Source organism: Musca domestica, unplaced genomic scaffold (genome assembly GCF_030504385.1).
Source record: "Musca domestica strain aabys unplaced genomic scaffold, Musca_domestica.polishedcontigs.V.1.1 250, whole genome shotgun sequence".
Classification (NCBI taxonomy): Eukaryota; Metazoa; Arthropoda; class Insecta; order Diptera; family Muscidae; genus Musca; species Musca domestica.
Window position 1 is genome coordinate 1 of NW_026712278.1, and position 26,289 is coordinate 26,289.

Consider the following 26,289-nt stretch of genomic DNA (forward strand, 5'->3'; position numbering starts at 1 on the left):
TGATTCCGAATATAGGAGGTATCGTTATACGGGGGCTATCAGAAGAGGTGGTTTCCAATTTTTTAGCTAAAATCATCCAATAAGGAATATTGGGAGGTATCGTTATATGGGGTTTATCTCTGTGTGAATGTATTATCATTACGAACTCCAAATACCAAATTTGATACAATTCTGGTGAAAATGTGACACAACTCATCAAATTAGCGAATATACAGTTATATGGGGACCATACTAATTCTAGGCAAATATGTTTACTACATATAGGTAACATAAACTGAAAATGTACATCAAATTCTGTTCAAAACGTGACTTAAACAGCCAAAACACTTAAATCTGGTGGTAAATTTCATGGGGGCTATATCAAAATGTAGACCTATAAAGCCCATTTTCAATACCTAAAATATATCTCAAGAAATTGTATCAACCTACTTCATTTGTTCTGAAGATCGAGTGATTGCACAAACTTAACTTACTGAAGAGTATAAAAACAGCAGTAGTGCTTCCTTGATTCTTGTCCACATTGTTCTTAGACTGGCACATGTATTGTAGCTTGGAAGCTTTGAGTCATATTTTTATATGAGTTCGACTTAAGCCGCATCCGCCCAGTTGTGTAGATTTAAATTTATGAAGACCAGAAAGAAAATACCGCGCAGGAAAAATCTGAATATCAGGCCGAACGGCGTCTACTTAAAAAATATTCAATTTAGTCCGTGTTGGCCATATCTTAGAAGATAAAATAATAAGCCGCGCCCAAAGGGCCGCTACTTAAAAATATATTTAATTTAAATATAATTTGATTCGCGTAGCCGGTGTTGGACACATCAACCGTAAAAATATGTTGCACCAATTTTGAAATGTATTTCGGAAGCATTCAAATTAAGGAAATTAAGAATTATAATTTTCATAAAAATACTTACATATATGACAACATTTTAAAATTCGTGGATATTTTGTTTTAACAAATTATGGCATTTTCGGCAATATCTTTATGAAGACGCCTCCAAAGAATTTCTACGAAATTTGTTCACTTTTTAACAACACAGCCGTATTTCGTAATGAACACAACTACAGAACAAATGAACACAGCTAAATTGCTTTGTGTTCAGTTAGTATTGTGGCCGTTATAACTAGTTACTAGTTGGTTTTTGTTTGTCCTTCTTGACTTGATTAATACATTGTAACGTTGTAGCATCCAAACAAAAAAATGTATTTATATATATTAATTTCAAAACATAGTATACCACATGGTACAATAAAAAGGTAAGGCAGATACCAGCTGATTAAATTTTTTTCTAAGTGTGCCCGACTTCTGCCATTTTGTGTATGTATTTGTTTTTGAAAAATGAAAACAAATATTTTCAAGACCAATGATTGGAAGACAGGTACATTGCGGTTCGCGTATTAAGGATATCAACCAGTTGGCCATGAAATCGAAAGATTGAACAGTTTGAATCATATTTTTGAGAGAAAATCCAGACATTTAATTTTTTTTTCGCGCTATTAACTCATTTTAAAAATTAGGGAATATATGAAAAAAAATGAAAAAAAACTTGTATATAATTTTGAATGAATCTGACAGGAAGCGGGCATAGCCTCTGGGCTGTAATTCTGTAGTTTTACGAAGCTCTTCTACATCCTTATTGTACCATGGTATACCATAGGTTTTTGTGCATTTTGGTTTCAATTTGATAGAATGTTACCTCCCCCACCATTTCCTAGTGACTGCTTGAAATGTTTCACGATTTTTTTTCCTACAGCTAGCCACAATGCATTTAGGGAAATTTGGCAAGCTTTAACATTAAACATTTTAATAATTTTCATGCAGCATTTTCAATTGAATAATTCAAATTTCAAAAATGTAAATATCTGAAATTAAAATAATTTAATAAAAATTAATTTGTTTACATTCTTGGATACGTAACAGTGCGAATACCGTTACTTACATTCATTTCTTAATTGGGTTTTGAATTGTATTTGTTGTAGTTTTGTTTCTACCCTCTAAAATTATACCATGTTTTTTTCTACCATGCACTGGAAGATGGGAACTAAGAACAAAAAAATGAAACGGCTGAATTTAGTTCCGATAGTCCCAGTCATTGAACCGTTCCTCTGAACTATACTGCTCTTGTGTTTTTCATTCTGAAACTTTTCAACAACATTCCATTCCATCCAAAAAACAATGGATAAAGACTCGGATAGCACGGTCACATCGCTGGACGAGAACACCCGAGAATTTTTGCAGTAATCAAACGCGAGATATTCTAGCAGAAGGTTTTTAAATCATTTCAAACCTGTTGTGGAGAAATTGGATGAACGTATACAGGCTACAAGGCAGGCTCAACAAGAACTAAAGACACAATTGATAGTTTGTCAGCCCAATTGAGGGATATTGAGAAAGCTCAACATAATATTCCTGAGTTTTCCGATAAAGTTAAGGAATTGATAAACGTTAAACACAAAGTGACGGTCATTGCGAATATTCTTATCAGTAGTCAGGAGCGTTTGGCAGGTCTGCACAAACTAATAGAAAGGAGCAAAGGAGAACAAGCTCTCCTGGATTCAGCCATAAGTACAAATATTTCCTAGATAAAACTAAGGAAATCACAACACCACTAACCAAGCAATATTTAACGGAAACGACAAGAAATGGATACGCCACATATCGACCATTTAACTTCTCAGGATTATGATCATGTTTATGAACCGGCCGAAGATTCCTTTCTATTACTGGATGCACTGGAAGCAGATTTGGAGTTTATAGAAAATGAGCTGAAACCTGTGTTTTGCTTGGAAATAGGACCCGGAAGTGGTATAATAATAACAGCTATTGCCAAACGACTGCAAAACACAATATGCATGGCCTGTGATATAAACCCATACGCTTGTCGTGTTACAAAACGTACTTGCCTACGGAACGAAACCCATGTAGAATGTGTACGGGTAGTTTAACAGATGCCTTTAAACCAATGCATAGATCTATTGATCTTTAATCCGCCATATGTGGTGACAGCAGATAATGAACTTGAAACGTCTGATAAATTGGTGAATGTACAAGTGGTAATCTTGTACATTCTTGGGCTGGTGGTAAACATGGTAGACGAATTATAGATATTTTATTGCCGCAACTGGATCATATACTATCGGCGAAAGGAGTTTTCTACTTACTGCTGCTGCGTGAAAATAAACCTGACGAAATAATGGAACAATTGAGACAACTCGGATTTCAAAGTAAAAAATTATGGAGCGACGTATACCGGGAGAATTCCTGTATATTTTGAAAGTACAACGCTTGGATTCGTAGTGTAATGATAATTGTTTAAAACATCCAGTGCGTGATTTTTTGAAATAAAATTGTAAATTGATTAATATAAAATTTGGCTATTGTAACATGGCACAATAAAAGGTGTTAAAATAGCTAACTTTAAAAAGCAAGTTTTTCATTGGATTCGAAATAGAGTCCGCTGGACTTTTTATGAATTTAGGATATTTAAGTTAAAGTGTGCAAAGAAGTAATTTAACAGTTGATTTACTTACAGTTTGCAGATTCCATGGTAGAAGAATACTGGTAAATGCAACACGCTAGGACGCGTTGATCTGTCAAATATGTTTTGTCGAAAATAAGTAAATTTTTATATGTTCTCTTATACGACGAACCAAACGGAGGTTGTCATGATATTCATTTTTCAACAGATTTTACACATTTCAATAATTTTTCATTCAAAATTTTAAATACCAAAATTGGTTTGACAGTTTTTTTGTCCCATCAGCTGTGTCGATGCGACTATCTGTATTATTCTACCATGGCAGTTTCGTAATGTTTAAAAATTGTTGGCAACAAACATGGCCTAAAGGTCGGCCAGTAAGCCCATCTGACAAGTTTGCTGTCAAAAGACATATTAGGTGTGTCTGGTTACCCTAAATTTGTAACAATTGTTGCAAATTGTTACTGGAAGTCGTCTGTTAACACAAAAGTTCTGCAAAAGCGCCGTTCGAGAGAGTTGTTTTCTGAGAACTTGCAAATTTCTTTGTGCAAATATTTGCAATTCTTCTGCATATTTCGGCAAGAAACATTTTTAATTTAAACGTAAGCACAATTTGTTTTTTATTTTTCGATTAATTTTTATTTTTTCGTTCTTGAAAATCAGGTGATCGCTTGCAAGTTTTTGAAGGGATTCCGTCTGTTTACTTTCCGCAGGAGAATAAACTACCTCACTCTCTCAGAAAGAAGTTGGTGGACCATTCCTGCAGAAAAATTACAATTTGACCCAATAAGACTCCTATTATACCACAATTTTCACTTTTTGTTACAAAAGGAGGTAACACATTTTTGCAAATTCTGTTAAAATACACCCTGATGTCATGTCCTCTTTGCGTCAGAATTATTAGAAAAACATCTCAACTCTCGTTTTTTCGCAATTTCCGAACGCTATATCTCTGGAATTATTGATTTCCTAAAACAGAAGAAATGCCGATGTTATGGTAGACATGCGGTAAACATTTTGATTTCATTCCCAAATTTGGCAAACGATTGTTTGTGTTTGCCAAGCCACTTTATTTCTTTCAGTCAACCAAGACAGCATGACACCATAAAGAATCGATAATTCATAAAAAATCGATGACATAAACGAAAATATATCGGGATTTTTTTTATCCCTAGGGGAAGAAGAAGACCTAACTCTGACAGCTACAGCTAAAACGACAAGTTCCAGAACGAGAAAATTTTAAGTTTTCCCCCTAGGTTTTGTGTTTGAAATATATGTAGAAATTAAAAAGGTAACATAGATATTTGACACATTAAAGTTCAACAAGAAACTATGATGGAGACAGCGCCCACCGCTGATTTGGTATATCAGGAATATGTACACTCTTCCACAATCAGAATCCCAAGGAAAAGGAAAAGGCCAACAAATGGCTGGAAGAGTTTCAAAAATCGGTGAGTTAGATCTTTTCTGGGTGGATAAAAGAAAAGTGTATTTATTCTTGAAAATATGTTCTAGATTTACTCCTGGACAATAGCTGATGAATTGCTGCAACAAAAGAGAGATTTGCACTCATGTTACTTTGCTGCCCAGACAATGCGCAACAAAATACAAAATTCTTTTAATGAATTACCATTGAATTCACACGAATCATTAAGGGATTCGTTGATTGCGCACGTAGGACAAATCACCAATGACACGGATACAATTATAGTGACTCAGCTGTGCTTGGCCGTTGCTGATTTGGCCCTTTTAATGGCCTCATGGAAGCAGCCCATAATCGATCTGTTGGATATGCTTTCGCCACAACCTCAATCGGTGTGGCCGCTGTTAGAAATTTTAACCGTGATACCGGAGAAATTGATTCACGATATCTACGCTTGGGGCTAATCGCCGTGAGGAGATTCACAAGCAGCTGGATGCTGCTGCACCCAAAGTCATGGATTTTCTTTGTATGTGTATGCAACAGCATGCCGGTGAAAGTGTTGTTCAAGAGAAAATTGTGAATTCAACATTGCGGTGTATTGCGCATGGGTGGCAATTCAAGCTATTCCACTCCAGCAGGCGGCGCAAAATCCTCTCACTCAGCAAGTATTTCAGTTGCTTAGCATGGAGAATACATCACGTAAATTGCACGATTCATCGACTGAGTGTCTGTGTGCTTTACTGAGCTGCATGGAGGCCAATAGTGGGCGTGACACCCTGGATCCGCCAATTGAAAATGCAAATCTTTAATGCCGTCTTTATGCTAGAAACATCCTACCACACATCGGTGGGCATGGAAGATATCGATAAAATTATGAACTATTGCCAGCATTTTCACTGTGCTCTGTGAAGCATTTTTCTATGAAATGTTTGCCAACGAAGATATACCTCATTATTCCATTAAGGCTTTGGATTTAGTGCTCAATCTGTGTGGGCCATTATGACTACGAAGTGGCGGAAATTACCTTTATAATCTTTGGTATCGTTTGAGTGAGGAGCTCTTTCAGCGGAATAACGATAAGCTGACTTCGCATTTTAAACCACACATAGAACCGATTGCTGGGTGCTTTATATCGTCTGACACAAATGGAACCTGATCAAGAAGGATTGATTGATGAAATGACAGTTTTAATGTGAGTGAGGCTGGGCAGACAAGAAATAAGTTAAGAAATAGTTATTAATTATTAGTTTTGTTCTTTTAGGATTTTCGACGAAAGGTTTCTGATCTAATCAAGGATGTTGCATTTATTGTGGGCTCTGGAAATTGCTTTAAACAAATGTTTTACAAACTCCAGGAGCCCGGCTGTACATGGGAATCAACTGAGTCTGCACTATTTATTATGCAAAATGTAGCCAAAAATATTATACCGTAAGTATGAACCCCACCCCGTGGCGGATCACTTGATTAATGACAACTTATTTTGTTTAGTGATGAAAATGAAGTTATACCCAAGGTTGTGGAGGCAATTATAAATCTTCCCGAAAATACCCACATAGCAGTACGATACACCTCAATTATGTTGCTGGGTGAACTGTGTGACTGGATAGAAAATCATGCAGAAAGTTTACAGGCTGTTTTGATTTTCCTATTGAATTCGTTGCAGCAGAAAAATGGTTTGGCAAGCTGCAGCGGCTATTGCATTGACCTCAATTTGCGCATCGTGCCGCCAGAAAATGATTTATCACATAAGTGGTTTAGTGGAAATAGCTAGAAGTTTAGATAGCTTTGAAATCAGCAACGATTTGGCAATTGGCCTGCTAAAAGGCATATCATTAATACTGTCCCGTCTGCCGAAACAACAGCTGGAAACTGCAATGCGAGAAATCATATCATTCCAGTTCCAGCCCTTGGCCATCATGGTGGAAAGCACTGCAACGGCGCCCATTTGTAAGGGAGAACGTACAGATCCTGCGTATTGGGTGGACAGGGCGTGTGCAGTAATACGTCATACCAATCCTGATGTTAGCGACAATGAAATCCATCCCACATTGAATATACTCACCGAAGCTTGGCCCTTGATATCGCGAGTAATGGATAAATATCAGACAGATGTACGTGTCATGGAACGAACTTGTCGTCTAATACGCTATAGTGTGCGTATGGTGCGTAAACAAGCCTCAATGTTAGTTGAACCTCTCATCCATCAAATGGTCACCTTGTACGCTATGCATCATCACAGTTGCTTCCTGTATTTGGGTTCGGTATTGGTTGATGAGTTTGCCAAGGTTGAGGATTGCATTAATGTGTTATTGGTAATGCTGAAATCGTTTATAGAGCCCACCTTTAAGATGTTGCAAGTAGAGAATGGTTTGAAAAACAATCCGGACACTGTGGATGACTTTTTCCGTTTGTGTTCGCGATTTATTGATTGTTGTCCTTTGCCATTTTTGCAAAGTACGTTGGTAACGCCAATCTTCCAATGTGCCCTACTGGCATGTACTCTGGATCATCGTGAAGCCAATTCATCTGTAATGAAATTCTTTTGTAACTTATTAAAATGGGGACGTAGCAACAACTACAAACTACAGGAATGCAAACCCCTGGTTCGAGAAATAGCCGAGCAGAATGGTGAAGCCTTGGTTATTAACTTGATACAGGCATCAGTGTTTTGTTTGCACTCGTATATGCTGCCTGATGTTGCCGAAGTCCTGACCGAGCTAAAGGATGTTATAAGCCACGAACAGATGGAGGCTTTGCTGAAAGTTGCACTACAAAGTTTGCCAAAGAAAAACAGTGGAGGCTATGTGACAGCCACAGACGCACAATTATTGGATTTCCAAGAGGCGGTTATGAAGTAGGTTGAAATCAATCGAATCAAATACTTGCATATTTTGCTAATCCCTTTTAATTCTTGCAGGTCAACGACAACTAAATCCGTAACCTTGGCTTTGAAAACCTTTACAAGATTATATCGCTGAAAATGTTTTGCGAGATTATAAGTATGTCTATTTGGCCCACAGATGGACTGTAACTCCACGACCCCCCTCCCCCTAAATTTTAAAATTTGAAAAATGAAAATTACCATCATCAATGCTACTCATTCATTTCTCAATAGTAATTTATATATTTGTAAATGTTTAGTTATACTCTTCTTCTAATTTTATTTTAACAAAATATGTAATTTGTTAAAAACATTAATTTTTTTTAAGAATCCAAACTACCGTCAAAGTAAATGTAATACGTTTATAATTGTAAGTTATGCAGTGTTTTTTAAAAACCAATTGAACCGATGTAAGTGAAGAAAAGCATAACTATTTTTAATAGTATGTGTGGAAATCTAAAAACAAAAAATGAAATCTTTTAAAATACCATAGAACGGAGATTTTTTGAAGCAATTACAAAAAAATACAGACCTATTAAATTTTTAGTTTTAAATTAAAATAGAAAAATACTATGGAAGCAGATAAGTTAATGTGTTAATAAAATGGCATCGATTGAAAAAAAAGATCCAACTAATAGTGACAAATGTTACAAGTGCACACAATTGTTGTTTTAAAATATGAAACGCACGTGTGAAAGTATAATAAAAGAAGAATGCAAAGACTTGTTTAAGACTGTGCGGTATTTTAATTTATTGCCATATTAATTGTTGTCTCAATAGATATACTTAAAGCATGGAGTATTGAATTAAATATGGTTAATGTGTGCGATGTGGGGCTTAACGTGGACCTGCTGATGCTGCCTGGGCTGCCGACATGGGTGGTTTAATGCCCATGAGTTCACACAGCTGATTGCGTATGGGTCTGACCTCTACCAGTGGCATGCCCCAATCAGTTTCGGAAAGCAAATTTAAAATTTCATCCATATTCTCTTCGCTTATCTCACAGACATCACCGTGCAGGGCCAGGGCCTCGTACAGCTTAGTGGCAGTTGTTTTGCGTATGTGCACATGGGTGAGTCCAAGAAATACTGACATTTTCGACAGGACTTTTTTGCACAGTCTTGGCACCTGTACTAATTGTGAATAGACATTAATGCTGGATACCAGTTTATAGAGTTTCTTATGGCCCTTTATTTCCAAATTCAGCAGACGATAAATGTCTTCGGCAAATGTTGAGGAGTCATCCAATAATATTGCATTGATGGAACCTGTAAGCAAAAAAAAAAGAAGTTGTAATGAAATTCATCTCGATATCAAATTTGATTTTCACCTGATGCAATAACAATATCCAAGAAATTCAACATTGGATATGTCACACGCTCCTTAAGAAGATTCTCCTCAAAATTCATTACAATTTCCCTGCACAGTCTTTCAATGTGTCCCGTATGAGATCTCAGGAATTGAAACAATGCTCCCGAAGCATATTTTATAAGAGATTCAGTCAATTGGCCAATACTTGCACTAAGGCCCAACAAGATCCGCTGAGAATATTCGGGGAATTCCAGCAGTGAACAAAACAAGGGGAATGTATGATCAGCAAACAGCCATAGCACTGAATTAACATCTTCGGGGAAAATTTCTTTCAATTTGTCGTGCCGATGTATGTAGGGTACAGGCGGTTCTAAGTGGATCATTTGACAGAGAAGACGACCAGCCAAACCTCTGGTACGATCGATTTTTTCAACAGCTTGTTGCATGAACCCCACAACGATTTGATGAATTTGTTGGGGCTCTAAGATATCCTTGGGACACATTTTTATCAATTCGAAAATTGCTGCAAATAAGTTACTTTAGTAAAATTATATTTACAGCAAACATTTTAAATATACCGCTCATAGCTGCTTCTCTAACCCAGGCTCCAATATCGCCACGATTATCCAATGTATATTCATCCATGGCTTTTAAATAGCAATCAATTACCCTTGTGAGATATTTCAAATTAGCAAATGAAACTGAAAAGAAATTTCACATTTAAATGAAATATTAACTAAAGTAAATGGTTAATACTTACCTCTGGTATCCTGTTCAAAGCCCACACTTTTCACGAGATTACACAGTGCCTTGACACTGTCACGACGGGCTTCACTCCAATCTTGAGTACTTTGAGCCTCTTGCTCTTTGACGGTTTCGCCCACACAAATGGCTTGATATGGTGTCAAAGAGTGTTTTATTAAACTTTCAAGAATGTCATCGAACAGGGGTGTAACCATGAAGAGCGGTAACACACCCAATGCACTTAAATAGCCCATGCGTATATTTTCCTCCTGATCATTGTCGGCACCTTTCAAATAAAACCTAACTATTTCATTGTTGGCCATATTTCTCTCTGGTGTGTTATAATACGCATCGCATAGTTTTGAAAAGGCAATAGTTGCAGATTCTCTAATGGGGGCATTTTTACTCAACAGACATTTATCAATAACATCCTGCCAAGATTCTAAAGGAGAAAAAGAATCCTTTACAAAAAAGTCAACATTTTGGGCTTTGCTACCTACCCAAACATTGTGGCGTTGCCGCAACTTTGGCTGTACTGCAGTTGCGGATGAAATCGGTACAACATTGTTTCATCAGTTCGCCACTCATGCCCCGGAAAAGATCACGTTGTAAAAATTTACCAATCACTTCGTTGACATTACAGATTGTTTGATTGGAGAGCAGAGTTTGCTTCTGTTCCAAATCAACCTCCAATTCATGCAAAGCCAACACGATTTCTCCAATTGCCAAAACACTGCCATGCCTAGTGTTGATATCGATGGAATCAGTCTTTGTAAATAATTTGTCCAACACAACATTTGCCATATATTCCGGAGCCCTGCGTGTCAATTTATGTAAGGCTTTGGCCGTCAACTCTCTTATGGCCGTATCCCAATGATTTACTTTACGATCTACTAAATGATCGATTAATGGTTTACAATATTCCTCATATTGGGCTATGAAGAAGCTTATATTCAAATAGGAGTTTTGTCTCAGGCCAACCGTATAAAAATCTGTTGTTGTGGATATTTCAATGCCATACGGGAAGTTACCGAGACGGCCAACACTTTCTTGGAAAGCAGCAGAGGCTGCTCTGCGACAATTAATTTCGCGATCAAACGAAGCCACTGTTAGTAGACCAGCCGAAACCTGTTGGGCGAAGGGTTTGAAGTCATCGGGATTGTATGACCTGGCAAATGCCCAACACATGTAACAAGCCGAATCTCGTATGTGTTGTCCCACGGACATATACCCTTTCATTTCATCGTAGAACAAAGCTTGCAGCAAAAGTGGTACCAATTCCTTTAGGCGATAAGGCAGCAAGAGACCTCTTTTGGCCAATTCAGCCAAAGCCAAACAGCCACCATGCCAAGCTTCATGTGGTTCCAAAGGATTCAATATGTCAATGACGGAACCAATTACCTCATCGGCCAATTCTTTGGATAAACGATTTGTAACTCGACCAATGCCCTTGGCAGCAGACCAACGTATGTCATTACCACCACTACGCAGAGCTTGTAAAAGTTCTTCGATGACCTCTTCAATGGAATCGGGCACTGCAATTTCATCGTCCGTGCTCTCTTCTTCAACACTCGGCTGTCCATCATCGGTAGGACTTTGTGCAGCTGTGGTATTTTGAGCCTGTGACAGATTTGAGGCCAATGAACGTGTCCCCCTTTTATAACGCCATGTTGCAATGCGCGGCTTTAAATAGACCAGTCCAATTCTTTGGATAATTTTAATGTAACATTTATATTTCAAGAAATCCGAACCATCTTTATACTGGCAGCTTATTATCCATTGGAATAGCTTATCGGCATAGGGCAGTAGATCCTCCCGTTTGCCATGCTTTAATATGGCAGCAATGGCCGCCAGTTGACCAAATTTTATGTCAACTGTGTCCGATTTATGTTGTGACATTACCCACTCCAAAAATCTATCCAAATACAGCTCCTTGATGTCAGCTCTAACGAAATATTTGGCTGCCAAATAAGCAGACATGTTACTGCATGTATCATTTGTGGAGGTATACAATTTGCACAGCTCAAATATGCGTTCCATTTTTGTTTTACTTGGAACACTGTTGGAAATTACTTCACCTTCCGTTCCACCAACATTGACAGCATAGGCATCGAGCCTTGACATATGAAATGGATTCAGTACTAATATGGACATCCACAACAGAAGCATGTAGCGCGTTTCCCAGTGTTTAAATTCCTTTGGATCTTGTTTCTCCAACAGATCCAAGGCAAACTCCAAGTCACTGAGTTCATGGGGCAAGAACTTGACCAACACTTTGTAGGTACGAACTTTGCAAATGATATACAGATACTTGAAGGCAGCATGCATTAAGGGTGTTGGCAAATTGCGATCACGAATTTTCTCCAATAACTTTTGGAGCAGCAACTCCAAATGTGGATCCAATAAATGGGGTTGTTCTTGATATCTTTTGGTTAAAAATAAACGGTCAATGAAAAATGAATAAAATTAGTTGCTATTGTATGTGTGCAATGTACCTGGATAGAACTTCCGTATATTGTTCATAGTTTTTTTCAAATCCAGCAGCATCTGTTCCCTGTATCGATTCGATCATTTGCAATACTTGCTCCAGTTCGGTGAAATGTTCCAAGGTATTGCAAGGACCCTCTTCATCTTTGATTTCATCGCATTGCATCATGATGTCTCGTTCTGGGGAACAATTTATGGGTCGGAATTGATTTTTTACCGAAAATTTTGCACAGCCGGTTGAAGTTTTTTGTTAATGAGTGTAGGTTGAAAGAAAAGTTGTTTGAGACTCACAGAGTGCCTTGATGAGTAACGTTAGCTCTTTTTTGTTGTCAGAGAGAGAGAGTTGCCAAGATCAAACAAATACCATGAGCCAAACAAATCAATAAACATACACATTATTTTAAAGATATTTTTCAGTATAATTATGGCATTTGATTTAACCATACGTTATGTTTTTATTTCCAAGTAAATCTGCCGGAAAACTATCGGGAATAAAAAAGTTTTAAATTTTGTGTTTTCTGTTCTTTGTTCTTGGCAACTCTATACGAATCAATTCAAATCAGCTGTTCTTTTGTTGACTAATGTTTATTCGTGGTCGCCACAGCACAGCTTGGAAAGTAGTATTTTGTTGAAAGGAAACGCTAACTACAGAAGCAAAAACCATGACGTTACCCGAGTTCTTTGGTTGTTCCATGATTGCCTTTGGCCCACCGTTTGCACTGTTTGTCTTTACGATTGCCAGAAAACCAATACGTGTAATAATGGTCATAATGGCAGCCTTCTTTTGGTTGCTATCACTGCTGGCATCGTCGCTTCTGTGGTATGCGGTCGTACCCTTGAGAGGTGTATTGGCCTTTGGAGCTGTCTTTTCGGTACTCTTTCAAGAGTATTTCCGTTATTTGCTTTATTTACTGCTGAGAAAATTCGAGGAAGGTCTGGAGGCTGTGGCCGATGACAGGACACTGGTTGATAACAAACATGTATTGGCATATGTTTCCGGTTTTGGATTTGGTATAATATCGGCAATGTTCTCTCTGGTCAATGTTTTGGCTGACTTGGTAAGTGAATAGGACATGTAATGACCAATTTGATGTTTATCTCAGTGCATTTCTCCCCCTACAGACGGGACCCGGAACATTGGGTCTGAACGGCGGCTCCGAAAGCTTCTTTACGGTCTCTGCTGCCCAGGCTTTATCCATATGTTTGCTACATATTTTCTGGAGTGTAATATTCTTTAATGCCTTCGATACAACCAATTACATTCATGTGTCCTATGTTGTTGGTTCGCATTTATTTGTCAGTCTCATTACCCTGTTGAATGCCCAACAATTGTATGCTGCATCCCTAACAATCAACTTCATTGTAACTGTGGTCTCCGGCATTTTGGCATTCAGCGTTGCTGGTGGTACTGTACGGTCATTTAAGCGTTTCATCTCCTGCCAATAATCCGCAAAAGACTTAATCACTACTCATCCTATATACCCACATATACATTATATACTCCAGACTATGTAGTTTTAGTTGATAACAAAAGACAATTGATAATTATATTTGTATTTAATTCCTAGAATATATTTTATTAAATCTCACGTACAAAATAAAAGAAGTGAACAATTCATCTATGGGAAATATTGGGCTTTGCGCACGGTTATGCCATAATCGGCTAATGCTGGGGCCAAGTCTTCCATGGTCATGGTGTATTTAGTTGGTTTTAGCATTTTAGAGCCACCATTTTGGTTATTGGAGCGGGTCTTACAATGCTGTAGGGCGTCATTGGCCACATCGGAAATGAATTTTTGTGTTGCCACAGATATTAGACGCACAATACGTGGATCGTTGGTATCAAAGCCGGCCGAATTTAGGTAAAAAGATGTAACTGCATCTGGAATTGTGGGAACATAATCTTCCAGTTGCAGCATAAAATCACTTAGTTGAGAAGTCTGAAATAAATGGACTTTGAGATATGGATTGAAATAGCATAGTTATATATATTTGTACCTCTTGACCTGGAGCCGATGCTGTTGCAGACGGATGATTTGGTCCATTGCTGGCGGATGTAGCATTCGCGGGACGAAATATTCCAAAGTTTGTGCCAATCATCTTCTAAGCCTTTCGTTTGTTTTCTCTGCGGATGTTGTTGCTGCTTTGAGTGTGCTATATTGTTGTTTCTGTAATTCATTTCACCTGTTTTGGAACAGTGTTGCCAGAACTCGTTATTTATAAAACACAAATGTAAATTGCTAAAAAATATGCCATGTTCAGACTGGCGTCTGAAATCGGCTGGAACTTGCAATTAACAACAAACTTTTAGAAAGCACCAAAAATTAATCATTTATACGTTTTGTTTTGGCAGTTTCAGACTTAGAGTACGTTAAGGCTACTAAATTCACTCGATTTGATATGTAAATTTCATAACGTCTTCGTAAGTTGACGCATACGTTATGGAATTGACATTTTAGATCGATTGGATTTCGTAAATTACGGAATTCCACTTGTTTTTCGATATTTAAAGGTAAAATAGATTAAAATTTTTCTCTAAGTGCTTCTGCCAATTTTGTGTATGTATGTATATTTTAAAAATCAATGAATAGAAGAAACCTAAATTGCGGGGCGCGCATTAATAATATTAACCAGATTTGCCATGGAATAGAAAGTTTGAACACTTAGGAACATATTATTAACAGAACATCGAGGCATTTCATTCATCTTTCGCGCTACTGGAGTCATTTTAGAAATGAAAAAAAAAAAACAAATAAATAAAAACCACCTGTTGCCTATAATTGACAGGAAGCGGGCATAGCCTCAATCATGGTAGAAGAATATAGGTAGACGCATCGACACAGCTGCTGGGATAATGAACTGTCAAACCAATTTTAGAATTGAAAACGTTGAACGAAAAATTATATAAATTTGTAAAAATTGTTGGAAAACACGAATTGTAATATCCTCCGTATGACGTCGTATAAGAAAACATATTAAAATCTACTTATATTTTAAAGAACATTTAATTTTTTTTGACATATCAATTTTTCCAAGCGTTGATGCATCTACCTGTATTCTTCTGCTATGGCCTCAATGCTGTATTTCTGTAGTTTTACGAAGCTGTTCTACTTCCTTATTGTACCATGAGTTTTTGCTTGGTAAAATTAGGAAGGTAATGTCGTTCCACAATATTTTCACAATTTTGTTTCCAAACAACATTCCATTGTTAAAATATTTATTCTTAAATCCATTGCAAATACACTAATGAGAGACGGGGACCTATTTCCAATTAACAGCGGTAAACATTTTTTGATATCAGGTTATCTTGCTTTTGGTAAGAATACATTTTTGCGTTTTTGGGTTAAAACATAAATGTACGTTATCTAATTAGAAACTTGATGTCGTGAAAATCTGTGATGTTCCATTCATCAGTAGTGGAATTCTCTAACTCATTTTATGAGTTACCGACAAAAGCCGGTAAAATTAAAATTCTTATAATTTCAGTAATTAACGAAAATGTTCAGTAAATTGGCTACGGAATCAAAGTAGTTGCTAAGACCTACCGTTAGATACCAATGTTGTCAAGTTTCATTTTATTTTTATATGTCTGTAAGTTTTTTATTGTCGGTAAGTCAATGAGTTGGATAACCCCACTACAGAACTGTGTTTTTTTAATTTCATGAACCTTACAAATACAGCTGATATAGTCAAAAGTGGATGTACTTAACAGAATTACATATTTTTAGGTTCCTAAAACACGTGTAGTTTCATGAAATAAATACACCATGGTAGAAGAATACAGGTAGACACATCAACGCTTGGAAGCATTAATATGTCAAAATATTTTAAATGATTCTTCAAAAATAAGTAGATTTTTGTAAGTTATCTTATACGACACCATTTGGAAATAGTTATGATACGCATTTTTCAACAATATTTACAAATTTGAATAAGTTTTCATTCAACAATTGCAATTCCATAATTGGTTTGACAGTGCATTGTCCCAGCAGCCGTGGTGATGCGACTACCTGTATTACCATAACGAGTAGTTTCATGAAATGATAATTCTAAAACTGTTAACTATGATTTAATACATCACTCGTGTGTACAACCCGACTTATTTCTAAAACGAGTGAATAAACGTCCACACCTTAAAATCCCTACTTTCTCAGCTGATGATGTTTGTTTTGTATTTCGTCGGCTATTTTGCATCACATCCATTCGTAAACAATGTAGCATTTTGTTTTCAGTTTATTTTTATTGGCATTCTCTTTTGCCTTTCTCATTTGTTTTATTTGGAACGTTTTTAAATTAGTTCGGTGCAACTCTTGGTAAAACATATTTGTGGAAAAGAAAGAAATAAATTTCTGTTTCTGGACACACTGCTACAAGGAAAACGGACACATAAATAATTTTCTATAGGATGGTAGTTAGCAACGATGAAGAAGTCGAATCCACTGAGTATGTAGTTGACGATGTAGAACCAGCCCCAGGAGAGGCATTGGGGGAACTACTGATGCATTTGGAAGATTATACACCAACAGTGAGTATTTAGAGTTATTGAAGGTCCTTCCTTACTGAAAATAAAGACGAACGAAGTTTTCAGCGAATCTTGTCTGTAGATCGAAATTCTTAGTAGTCTTCGATGTAGAATTATCATTATTTTCGAAAAATCTTATATTTTCTTATCTTATATTCTCTTTTGTAACCCAATAACATAGGTACCCGATGCTGTGGCCGAACAATATTTGCATATGGCTGGATTTGAAGCGGTAGATCCCCGCATTGTTCGAATCATCTCAGTCACTGCACAAAAATTCATTTCTGACATTGCCAATGATGCCCTGCAACATTGTAAGACACGCAGCAATAGTCAACATTCTGGAAGTCACGGATCAAATAAGGTAATTATCTTAGAGATCTTATTAAAATACGCTATTAATTGTTATTTTGGTTTTAGGACAAAAAATCGAATAAAGATCGAAAATATACTCTCGCCATAGAGGATTTGACACCAGCATTGGCCGATCACGGCATTACTATGCGAAAGCCACAATATTTTGTTTAAATTACTATAAAAGGAAAACTTGAGATTAAATGAGACGAAATATGAATAAAAAGTATGCATAGAAATAATGGTATACATTCACATAAGATGTGGGGCCTGGCCGACCTTATATAGGCCATGGTTTCTGGTTTGCAAAATGTCTCTAGGCGTTCTTTCTGAGAAAAATTTTTTTTTTCAAAACGGTAATAAAAACCGTAGATGATGTCCTTTTTATACCCTACACCACATAGTGGTACGAGTATTGTCTTTTACATTTGTTTGCAACATGGAGAAGGATGCGAGATAGACCCATAGTTACTTTGGGGGATCTTCATAGAATTACCTTCTGAGTCGATTAATGCATGTCAGTCCGTTTGTCCGTGTTATTTTTGTGAAAAAAAACTGTTGTTCGCACTTTTTATCCGATTGAGATGAAATTTCGCAAACAATAATTGTTTGGCCCAATTTGTTTGGCGATTATCGGATTAGATTTAGATATAGCTCCCATATATCTTCAACCGATTTCGGCCAATATAAGTCCAAATGACCTGTATTTCAGTATATCCCACCTAATTCAGTCTAGCAGCAAGTCTATCAAATTTGGAGAAAATCGGTTCAGATATAGCTATAGCTCCCATATATATGTTTCATCCGATTTGGGGGTTTAAGTCCCGCACATGCGTAATATTCACTCCAGAAGAATGATATTTGGTACCGGAAATCAGATACTGCTCGAAAATGCCTCTGTCAAGTTTTATCGAGATCGGTTCAGATTGGGATATAGCTCCCATATGTATTTATCCGATATGAGGTTTATGGTGCCCAAATGGACTGAATATTAGCATTTACGATTGAATTCATAATATAAACCAGTAGTTCAAATTTGATGTAAATCGGATCAGATATAGCTGTAGCTCCCATACAGGGTGAGATGAAAAACCTGCAACTTCAGACTGCTGTCATTTCCAAGCCACTCGACCGACAGCTGTTAAAATTATTCCAGTGACAGCTCATTATATTGTTTACAAGCGTCGTTCTCGGCCCGTATTAATCGACCGTGGCATCAAAATAAATGCCGAATATTATCGCGAAAATATTCTGAACATTTTGGCCGCAGACCTTGGACATTCCAACAGGATTCAGCACCATCGCACTCACCACGCGCCACCCAGGAATGGTTACAAAATGAGGTTCTTCTCTTCATTTCCAGCACACAATGGCCACCAAAATCTCCGGATACCAATCCCTTGGACTATTGTCTCTGGAGTATTTTGGAAAGCAAGGTAGGCACTAAAAAATATGAAAGTGTCGATAACCTCAAGCAAGCCTCCCCCATAGTATGTAGGGTATAATAAGTGTATCATTCCGTTTGTAACACCTTGAAATATTCGCATTAGACCCCACAAATATATTGTTGATTAGCGATGTCTGTCCGTCTATCCGTCTGTGGAATCACTCTAGAATCCAAACGAAATAAAGTAGGTTGATAACATTTTACTCAAATGTATATTTGTTATATATCCCGGTCTGCTAGTAAAACAACTGTTGCCTTCAGGTAACTCATAACAACTGAGTCAAGGTAGATCTAACAGGTAACCGCATCGGCGAATTGCTACAACAAAGTAACTTTTGTGGTCCCCTCAAATGTCAAAATTGGCATCTAAGGCGAAAAACATAGATTCGCCATGACATTTAAAGGTTGCGGCAAATTTGTTTCAACCAATCAGAAACGAGGTGTTTGTTTACATTTTATTTTGTGTGCCTCTCGTCGTAAACGAACGTCGCAATTTATATTCAATAGAAAATATAGAAAAAATGGTTTAAAGAAAAAAAAAAAAAACATAGCACCAATATCGTTCTATGCAAAATCAGGGTACCAACACTCCGAAGCATATGGCCATACATTCACCACATATTCAATAGCAGCAACAGCAGGATATGAATATCAAAATCTCAATAATTTGGCCAATAGCCAACAACATAATATCCAGGAACAGAATCGCAAAAAATTGGATAGAATTCATTGGAGCCGAATTCTTGCACTACTTCCCGTGATGTGCTTTGGATTAAAATGGTCCATACAAATCATAGATGTTGGGGCTAACTTAATCCCTCAAGCTGCACTCCATTCTAACCTCCTTCCTTTGTCTTTAGGGACACTAAATAGTGTTAAATTTCCATCACAATATTTCTTATTGCAAATCGAGCACTTTTTCATTTTCTTTTAATTTTTTTACTGGTTTCACTCTAAACTTGCTCTTAAATTAATTATTAAATTATTTAGGGAAGAAAACATAAACAAATTTGTTGTTGCATTCATTTAGGGCGAATTCATCATTACAACAATTTGTTTTGACATTTAATGGTGCCGTCAGCTGGGCTGATGCGATTACCTAGTACATCTACCTTGAACTGAGTGATGGTGTTTATTACATATGCTTACATCGATAGTAGTTTAGTAGTTATTGAATACGTAACGTATACAACACCTCTCCCCTCTCTTATAACAAAAATAATAAAATGAATTCAATAAAATACTATTAGCTAAAAACTCCGAACACTAATACCTTTCAATCCGTATCGATAACATAATCATTTAGTCGATGAGGTCGCCGTATATTCCTCCTAGGATTCGTTCTTATGTTGACTGCCTCGCCATTCCCTGCTGGCTCTTCAAATCCGATGAATGCTGACCCCGGAGAACTTGGAGGCGTTGCGAAGGACTGATCTCGATTGTCTGACATCACGCATTCGTCTGTTGCTTCTCGTTCCGCATTACTCATACTTGTAGGGTTCTCTCTCTTCTCCAAAGTCAAATCTGATGGCTCATAACTAGCACTATGTGTTTCCTCAACTTCGTTATCCAGCATTACTCTGCCATTAATCTTTCTCAATTGATCAATGTGTCTGTTCCAACACCTACCATCTTCCAGCCTCACTTTGTAATGCAAATCACCAATTCTCTCTCTTACTATTCCAGGCTTCCACTTAAGCTTATCCATATAATCCCGAGCCATTACAGCGGCTCCTACTGCTAACTCTCTTGTAGTTTTTTGTCTTTCGGGGTCTCGGACTTCATTGTTGGGCAGTAGGAGGTCCAATCTGCTTTGTATTTGTCGCCCAAACATTGTCATAGCTGGTGATTTATTCGTGACCGGGTGAATTGCTCGTCGATATGCCAATAAAATTTGATCAATTTTTCGCTGTAACTCCTCCTTACGAGGCATTGCCTTCAACTTGGTCTTGAAAGTTTGTATAAAACGTTCTGCTTGACCATTCGTTGCAGGGTGGTACGGTGCCCCCAACTTATGCATGATACCATTTTGTTTTAAAAACTCTTGAAATTTCGCGCTTTTGAACTGCGTCCCGTGGTCGCTGACTAGAATGTTTGGTATTCCAAATTGCGCAAATATACTTCTACATACTTCGATTGTTGTCTCCGTGGTAATGTCTCGAACTATCCTTACCTCCGGCCATTTACTAAAAGCATCCACCAGTACAAAAAAATATTTGCCCAAAAAGGGACCAGCGTAATCCACATGCACCCTTTCGAAAACTTTCTTCGGAGGTAACCAGCAATGAACCGATTCTTTCTTTACATCTGGTCGCCCGATCTGGCATTCATAACAGTCAGCAACCGCTTTTTCAATGTCCTTATCTAAATTTTTCCACCAACAATACGCTCTGGCAAGTGACTTCATTTTTGATACACCAAAATGTCCCGAATGTAATTCATGTATTATTTTAGTTCTCAGCGGTTTTGGCACATACACTCTTATGCCTCTTAATAAGCATCCTTGTTGCAAGCTAAATTCGGATGGGTCGATTCCAAAACTGTCGGCAGGATCACACTTCCGGCCATATGACAAACTGTCTACTAAACGTCTTACTTCCGCATCTTTTTTTGTGGCTTGTCCTAATTCCTTGACGGTGATTGGCAAATTCTCAATTAATTCCATTTCAATTTGATCAATCTCGCTGATTGTTTTGCTGCATTCATTTACAGGAAGCCTCGATAGCGCATCTGCATTCCCATTCTCCTTAGATTTACGCAAACGAATCTTGTAATCAAAAGATTCCAGGAATACTGCGTAATGTTGCATACGCGTTGCAGACAATACCGGTAATCCCTTGTCAGGCGCAAAAATCTGTGATATTGCTTTATTGTCGGTAATTAAAGTAAATTCCCTTCCATATACATATTGGAAAAACTTTTTTACCCCGAATATTACTGCGTATGCCTCCTTGTCTACTTGGCTATACCGTCTCTGTGTTGCATTTAAAGTTTGCGATGCAAACTGTATAGGTCTTTCCGTTCCATCGCCAAATTCGTGACTCAATACGGCTCCCACACCCGTAGGGCTCGCATCCACTGCCAATGTTAATTTTTTTCTTGGATCATAATGTGTCAGCACCACCTCTGATCCCACTTGTCTCTTTACTTCTTCGAAAGCCCATTTACATTTAGCATCAAAATTAAATGGAACTTCTTTGTGCAGTAATCGATTTAGAGGGTAAACTATAGAGCTCAAATTTTTTATAAAACGACCATAATAATTCACTAGTCCCAAAAATGATCGAACTTCGTCCTTGGTTGCCGGATATCTCATTTCTTGAATAGCCTTAATCTTGGCTGGTATCTTACGAATTCCTTGTCGATCAATCACATAACCACAATACTCAATACTCTCTCGCAGAAATTCCGACTTAGCAAGATTTATTCGCATATTGTATCGGTCTAATCTTTTTAACACCTCTTCTAACCGGTCTAAGTGTGTCCTCTCATCCTTGGCTGTTATTTTAATGTCATCCAGGAACACCTTAACACCCGGTATATCCGCTAATAACTGCTCCATTAATCTTTGCCACTGAGACGGGGCGCTAGCAACGCCAAACATTAATCTTGTTGGTTGAAATAATCCTTTGTGTGTGCTCAGGGTTAAGAACTTTTGGTCATCTGGATGTACTTCTAACTGCAGATATGCCTTGGACAAGTCAATCTTCGAATATTTTTCACCGCCTGCCATTGTACTAAACAATTCGTCGACTGTAGGCAATGGGTGCTTGTCCACCACTAAGACCGGATTGATCGTTATCTTGTAGTCTCCACAAATTCGTATCTTGTCATCTTTCTTTCTGACCACCACGATTGGTGTAGCCCACTCGCTACGTTCCACTTTTTCCAATAATCCAGCTTTTACTTGGTCATCTAATTCATCTTCCACTCTCTGCAACAGTGGAAAAGGTACTCGTCGCGCCTTCATACATTTCGGGACAGCATCGGTTTTAATATTCAAACGCGCCTGAAACCCCCTAATTTTGCCCACTGACTTCGAAAATAAATTTGGATATTTCTCCAAGATACTCCTTAACTGACCTTCCAAATTCGCCGACTCCTGAATTTTGTTTACGCTTACCGCTGACACACTCTTTCCTTTTAACATCTTCAGCCAGTCCAATTTAACTAACCGCAGCCACTCTCTTCCCAGCAATGGTTTCCGATTGGCCCGTACTAAATACATTTTGACTTTTGTTATGTCTTTGGCTCTTACTTTCACCCATATGTATCCCGCGCAATCTATAGGCGTCTTGCAATAACTATAGAGTTCCAAATCTGGTTCATGAATTCGTATTTTCTTCGAAAAATATTTGTACGCATCGGCAAGACTTATGATGGTGACCGGCGCTCCCGTGTCAACTTCAAATGTGATATTACGATCATTTACTTCCAATGTACATAGAATTTTATCCCGTATGCTGGGGCTCTGTCCATTACTTTCCATCTTACACACTTCTTGCTCTGAGTCCTCCTTTCCACTGACTTCGCCGTCAGATATTTGTTTCATTGTAGATCTTGCTTTAAAACACACACGCCTTAAGTGGCCTCTCTTTCTGCAAAAATTGCATACAGAATTTATGTGACGGCAATCGTTTGGATTATGCTTACTGCTGCCACATCTGTCACAGTTTGTATTCAGTTTCGATCTCGCTCATTGTTCTGTCTCTCTGACTCTTTTCTCCCTCTCTTTTGTCTTTCTCATATTCACCATGTCAACGGCTTCTTGCTGCTTATTCATTTCCTGGAACCCCTTTTCAGCTTGTTCAAACATGTTTGCCAAATGTATTGCATCATCTAATGTTAAATCGTCCTTTTCCAATAACCGGCCTTGAATCTTTCTGTTCCCTATGCCGTACACAAACTGGTTCCTCAGTGCTTTGTCCAGGTATTCACCAAATCCACAGCCCGTTGCTAGATGTCTCAAAGCCACTAAATATTCTGCGGCGGATTCTGTAGGTTCTTGCTTACGTGAGTGGAATTTAAAGTTCAAAAATATTTCATTGGGTTTAGGGTTATAATGCTTCTCCAGCAATTCACAAATATTATCATACTGCAATTCCTCTGGTATCAAGGGTAAAGCCTTGTCACATAGCTTATTATAAGCCTCTGTACCCATGAAATGTAATAGATATTTAGCCTTCATCGCCTCGCTCGTACCAAAAATCGCCAACGCCGTCTCAAATCATTTCACCCAACGATTCCAGGTTGTAGCCTTTTCATCAAATGGCTCCATTTGAAAATTGCCACGCGGTTTTGGTTCACTCGTCGCCATAATTGTTATATATCCCGGTCTGCTAGTAAAACAACTGTTGCCTTCAGGTAACTCATAACAACTGAGTGATGGTGTTTATTACATATGCTTACATCGATAGTAGTTTAGTAGTTATTGAATACGTAACGTATACAACAATATTAGTCCGCAGGAATTTTGGTATTGAAAATGGGCCATGTAGGTCCACGTTTTGGCATGGGCCCCATATAACGACATCTCCCGATATTCGTTATTTTGACTATTTTAGTGACATTATTCACCGGAATTGTTTCAAATTTGGTATTTGAAGTTCGTAATGGATACTATAGCTTACGACAGAAAATTGTCTGTGCAGGTCCACGCTTTGGTATAGCGCCCATATAATGGTACCTCCCTATATTCGGTATTTTGATGATTTTAGCTACATTATTCACTGAATCTTTTTTAAGTTTCGCATTTGAATATTGTAATGGCTTATGACAAAAGTTGCCTATGCAGGTCCACGTCGTCGTATCCACCCTAATATATTACGGCTTCATTCGGTATTTTTAAGATTTTATAAGAATTTTTATCGGATTTAATTTTTTTTTTTGAAAATTACAGATTCATTCCAAATAGTGGAGGGTATTCAAAGTTCGGACATGCCGCACTTAAAGCTTTTTTACTTGTTTGTTATAAAATCTCTAGAAGCTGTATGTATGGAATAACTGAAGGTTTTCCATTTATAGATGACCTCGAGAAAATATATAAAAATCTATGTATAAAGCTCTATATATAAAAAGCTCTGAATGGCCTTGAAATCCATAATTAAAAAAAAACACATCTGTAAAAACTGTACATAAGAACAAAAAAAGTCGAATTTCGTTAAAATGCTTACAGAAAATTTTGATTTTAGCTTTGTTCAATAAATATAGGTTGATTAAAATCAATAGTCATCGTGCTCAAACGCCAGTAGATTATCTTTTTGATAACAATAAATTAAGTAGGCTAAGTATTAAAGACTTTCCATCAACAAATTTCTTTTGTTCACCGAAAATACGTGGCCTTGTTGTTGGTTTTTTTGGTGTAGGTATTACCAAAAACAAAATATATTTTTTTGATAACCCATTTAAAAATATTTATCTATAGCCATGTTTTCATTAATTGATTTTTATTTTCATTATTTCGATTTAACCTTTTGCCTCATGCTTTTGAAGTAAACTTTTTTTTTTCAAATAATAAGTAGAATGACTCAAAAATTGTTATTTTATATGTTCTATACCCTCTTGGGTGTGAAAACGTTTGTGCTGCAGCTCAGTGATTACCTTTTCTTAACTAATCTAACAATTGCACTCCAAATGCACTTGGTTACACATGTCGCCACCCAATAAATATGGAAAATGGAACAGTAGCAATGTACGGATGTGTGCATATTTCAAAGACCTTTCGGTCGTGTAGGCACGAAAATTCATCTGATTAGTTTAGATTGGAAAAGAAATACGAAATTTTGATTGTAGTTGTTGGCGTTTTGGGAACACAAAAAAAAAAAAGATAGAGGTCTCTTGTGTAAATTGATTTTATTATCACAAGTGAATCTAATGAATATGATCTATTTTTTTGATCTACACTAAAGAAAAGTGACAACAGCAGAGTGAAAATTTCGAAGATCTAAAAATATGTTACTTTAACATATTTTAGAAGAATCAGAAGAAGAAATGAATGGAAATGGAAGAGTTAGATGCTGATGAATTTAAACAATTATATTATTTTTAATAATAAATAAATAAAATAAATAATTGTATCATTTATTTTGAAATTATTCTTAACAATTAACGATTTTCAAAAGGAAGATACATTTTCATTTCATAAAAAAATATATGTTTTGTGAGATAAAAATACGGTAACAAAGTCTAACGCCATAATTTTTACATTTTTCTAAATATTATTGAATGAAAGCAAAAAATGTCGGAAATACCATAAAATTTTAGAATAAGTTTAGATTTGTTCCAGTTGGTAATCTTTGGCACGAATTATGGCCTTCAAACGGCCAATGAAATCGTCACACGCTACCCGAATGTTGCTCTGCTGTTGAGGTGATCGACACTTTCGTATTTTGTGGTGCCTTTCTTTCCGCTGCGGTGTAAGTTCTTGCACTTTTTGGAATTTCAATGGCTTTACTCCGAGCTCATTTTTCAATGTTTGCCGAATGGAATATTGCGATATGTTCAGCTCACTAGCCATTTTCGGCCACTGCGACGCGGGTTTCGATCAAGTTGCTTCTTTTTTTCTTTCTCTTTTTATACCCTCCACTTTGGAAAGGAGGGTATATTAACTTTGTCATTCCGTTTCATTCATTCCCCATA

At 37.2% G+C, this 26,289-nt stretch overlaps 5 protein-coding genes, 1 non-coding gene and 2 pseudogenes across 6 annotated transcripts; 5 read left to right on the forward strand and 3 right to left on the reverse strand.

Moving 5' to 3' along the window:
* Positions 1 to 1,989: 1,989 nt before the first annotated feature.
* Positions 1,990 to 2,586, forward strand: LOC101889096 (SNAPIN protein homolog). The gene is given in 4 exon segments (XM_005191024.4): positions 1,990 to 2,227; positions 2,229 to 2,274; positions 2,277 to 2,357; positions 2,360 to 2,586. Coding segments are annotated over 4 exon segments (402 nt in total). The 5' UTR covers positions 1,990 to 2,179.
* A 60-nt stretch (positions 2,587 to 2,646) lies between these two features.
* On the forward strand, positions 2,647 to 3,381 carry LOC131802991 (methyltransferase N6AMT1-like; annotated as a pseudogene).
* A 1,317-nt stretch (positions 3,382 to 4,698) lies between these two features.
* Positions 4,699 to 8,517, forward strand: LOC131802987 (transportin-3-like; annotated as a pseudogene).
* Positions 8,510 to 12,653, reverse strand: LOC131802986 (tubulin-specific chaperone D-like). Its single transcript, XM_059123831.1, has 6 exons — positions 12,337 to 12,653; positions 10,342 to 12,266; positions 9,858 to 10,283; positions 9,676 to 9,798; positions 9,117 to 9,620; positions 8,510 to 9,054 (listed from the first exon to the last, which is right to left on the reverse strand). Exons 1-6 carry the CDS (start codon positions 12,495 to 12,497, stop codon positions 8,624 to 8,626), a joined length of 3,570 nt encoding a protein of 1,189 aa, XP_058979814.1. The 5' UTR covers positions 12,498 to 12,653; the 3' UTR covers positions 8,510 to 8,623.
* A 188-nt stretch (positions 12,654 to 12,841) lies between these two features.
* LOC131802988 (gamma-secretase subunit Aph-1-like) lies at positions 12,842 to 13,946 on the forward strand. The gene is made up of 2 exons (XM_059123832.1): positions 12,842 to 13,386; positions 13,451 to 13,946. Exons 1-2 carry the CDS (start codon positions 12,991 to 12,993, stop codon positions 13,772 to 13,774), a joined length of 720 nt encoding a protein of 239 aa, XP_058979815.1. The 5' UTR covers positions 12,842 to 12,990; the 3' UTR covers positions 13,775 to 13,946.
* Positions 13,874 to 14,510, reverse strand: LOC131802989 (transcription initiation factor TFIID subunit 10b-like). The gene is made up of 2 exons (XM_059123833.1): positions 14,327 to 14,510; positions 13,874 to 14,268 (listed from the first exon to the last, which is right to left on the reverse strand). The coding sequence occupies exons 1-2, from the start codon at positions 14,426 to 14,428 to the stop codon at positions 13,948 to 13,950; spliced, it is 423 nt and encodes a 140-aa protein (XP_058979816.1). The 5' UTR covers positions 14,429 to 14,510; the 3' UTR covers positions 13,874 to 13,947.
* A 2,098-nt stretch (positions 14,511 to 16,608) lies between these two features.
* Positions 16,609 to 17,446, forward strand: LOC101889954 (transcription initiation factor TFIID subunit 10). The gene is made up of 3 exons (XM_005191029.4): positions 16,609 to 16,853; positions 17,032 to 17,214; positions 17,271 to 17,446. The coding sequence occupies exons 1-3, from the start codon at positions 16,734 to 16,736 to the stop codon at positions 17,376 to 17,378; spliced, it is 411 nt and encodes a 136-aa protein (XP_005191086.1). The 5' UTR covers positions 16,609 to 16,733; the 3' UTR covers positions 17,379 to 17,446.
* A 1,491-nt stretch (positions 17,447 to 18,937) lies between these two features.
* LOC109614139 (uncharacterized protein K02A2.6) lies at positions 18,938 to 24,031 on the reverse strand. Its single transcript, XR_009342436.1, has one exon. It is a non-coding gene; the product is annotated as an uncharacterized protein K02A2.6 (transcript).
* Positions 24,032 to 26,289: the final 2,258 nt, after the last annotated feature.